The sequence below is a fragment of the Diaphorina citri genome, unplaced genomic scaffold (genome assembly GCF_000475195.1).
Source record: "Diaphorina citri unplaced genomic scaffold, Diaci psyllid genome assembly version 1.1 scaffold1043, whole genome shotgun sequence".
Classification (NCBI taxonomy): domain Eukaryota; kingdom Metazoa; phylum Arthropoda; class Insecta; order Hemiptera; family Psyllidae; genus Diaphorina; species Diaphorina citri.
In genome coordinates, this window is record NW_007378473.1 from 1 (window position 1) to 2,334 (window position 2,334).

A 2,334-nucleotide genomic window follows, 5' to 3' on the forward strand; every position below is an offset into this window, starting at 1 on the left:
GACACCAATACAAATATGGCCCTCCTGAGTTTAATAAAGGGCAAAACATATTTAAGGTTGGCTAAACAGTGATACTAGAGGTAATCATTTAAAAAATATTTTTTTCAATGCTTCATATATATTTTTTCAAGATTCTACAGCAAATCATAGTATAGTACAACCAAAGGGACTTACAGGGACTTCTCTTCGCATGGTCCACGTTGTTTCTGCCTCACTTCCGGAGCTGGCTACTACTTCATATCCAAGCTCACTCAATGCATTGATCACTTGGAGTGGATTGGCTGAGGAAAATAAATAAAAAATGTTGTTGTTGTTTGCAAATGTCGGGTTATTTGACTACTAGGTCATTTTACCTCTGGCTTCCCAATATTTACCTACAATGTCGTTGCTGGCTTCCAAGGCAGGACAGGAGTTCAGGTGAACTGAGTTCATAGGACTGTTTAAGGAACATAAGGAACAAATAGGAGAGGTTTTTAGACCAAAGCGGTGGAGATGTTCAGCCAAACAGTCATGCCCAGTGAGCAGTCGAAAATGAGCAACAGCGGCCTTTCTCGGTAGATTAGGGATGATGTCATGGTTGTTAAGTATTTGCTGCCACTTTTTTCCTTGTCCCTCGTTACGCAGTCTTTTGTTGTGTTTGATCTTGAATTTAGATTTAATTAGTCTTTTTGCCGATTCATAGGGAAGTTTTGGCGTAATTGAAAAGGGGATGCTTGTTCCTTTTTTGGCCAGATAGTCGGCGTTATCGTTTCCTGCGAGGCCGCAATGAGCGGGGACCCATTGCAAGGCTATAGTTTTCTTCTGATTTTGAAGCTGTTTTATTATTGATCGGATCTCTCTAATTTCTACTGAAGGATCTTCGCTGCAATTAGTAATTGACTGGATAGCTGCCTTGGAATCAGATAGAATGACTGCTCTTTCAAACTGGTTGGTTCTGTTTAGGATTTGAAGCAAGGCAATTTTGATCGCGGCAATTTCTCCGTCGAAGTTGGTTGTGAACGTGCCGAGTCTTTTATAGAAGGAGAATAATTCACAAAATATGCCTGCTCCGGCTCCATCCTCAGGGTTTATAAGGGAGCCATCTGTACAAAAGATTGCGTAACGAGGGACAAGGAAAAAAGTGGCAGCAAATACTTAACAACCATGACATCATCCCTAATCTACCGAGAAAGGCCGCTGTTGCTCATTTTCGACTGCTCACTGGGCATGACTGTTTGGCTGAACATCTCCACCGCTTTGGTCTAAAAACCTCTCCTATTTGTTCCTTATGTTCCTTAAACAGTCCTATGAACTCAGTTCACCTGAACTCCTGTCCTGCCTTGGAAGCCAGCAATGACATTGTAGGTAAATATTGGGAAGCCAGAGGTAAAATGACCTAGTAGTCAAATAACCCGACATTTGCAAACAACAACAACAACAACAACAACAACAACAACAGGAGTTAAATTAAACTCTTAAACTGGTGTTATTGTCATCATCGGATGACGACCTCATTTCCCTTGAAAAGTCAGATACGCTCGTCATATTTGATTCGTGATAATAATAAAGTGTTTGTTATGTAATGTATGTTTCCTCCTTCCTCGGATTTTTCTTCGTCCGTTTTTTGAATTTACTTCCTGCCAAGTAAATTCACGTAGGGGTAAAGCTATAAAAACAGAGAAGGTAAAGATCTCGTAACACAAGAGAGGGGCTACGGTATGCACCTCAAACAAATCGCTACACACGTCATAATAACGAGTTCTTCACAAACTGTTCCTAAAGGTCGCTCAACTTGTCGAACGTTTCCTTTAGCTAGTTTACCGGGGTGGTATGCGGGATACTGTCTTCTAGTTCTTTGATAATGTGAAGGTGATATACCCATGAATAACTCTCATTCATTGAAGACAAAAAAAATTGATGGTAAACAAAAAAAAAAAAAAAAAAAAAAATTATAAAAGTGTTTAGAGTTATATTTTTATTTTTTTATAAATTTTGAGGTTCAGTCTTAGCCATCGTACTAGAACCTCTTATGTGTTTCTTTACCGATTACTTTGTTTATTTTTCTTTTAGCCTTACATATCTTCTTCCTTTAACAACCTCTCTTTTTTTATGTACTACTTTACCTTTCGTTTATACCTTTGCGAGTACTCGATCAATAAGGAGGGAGTTCACTGTGTTTGAAAAAACGATGGTGCGATTTCAAAATCTACTCCTTCTAAAGTCATGTTCATATAACACTGGATCATCGAGTTTATTGGGCTGTAAACGTTTCGTTGTTGTTGTTGTTGTTGTATAACACTATCACGAATACAACAGAGTCATTGTCATCCTAATTAATATGTTATCACTAAATTT

At 38.6% G+C, this 2,334-nt stretch overlaps 1 protein-coding gene across 1 annotated transcript in view; it reads right to left on the reverse strand.

The window, feature by feature from the left end:
- Positions 1–133: 133 nt before the first annotated feature.
- The window catches only part of LOC103513901, a 10,180-nt gene continuing 7,979 nt past the window's right edge, over positions 134–2,334 (reverse strand). The window contains exon 2 of the mRNA XM_008478754.3: positions 134–281. Coding sequence (XP_008476976.3) covers positions 145–281 — 137 coding nt within the window. The 3' untranslated portion in view covers positions 134–144. The remainder of the gene's footprint in view (positions 282–2,334) is intronic.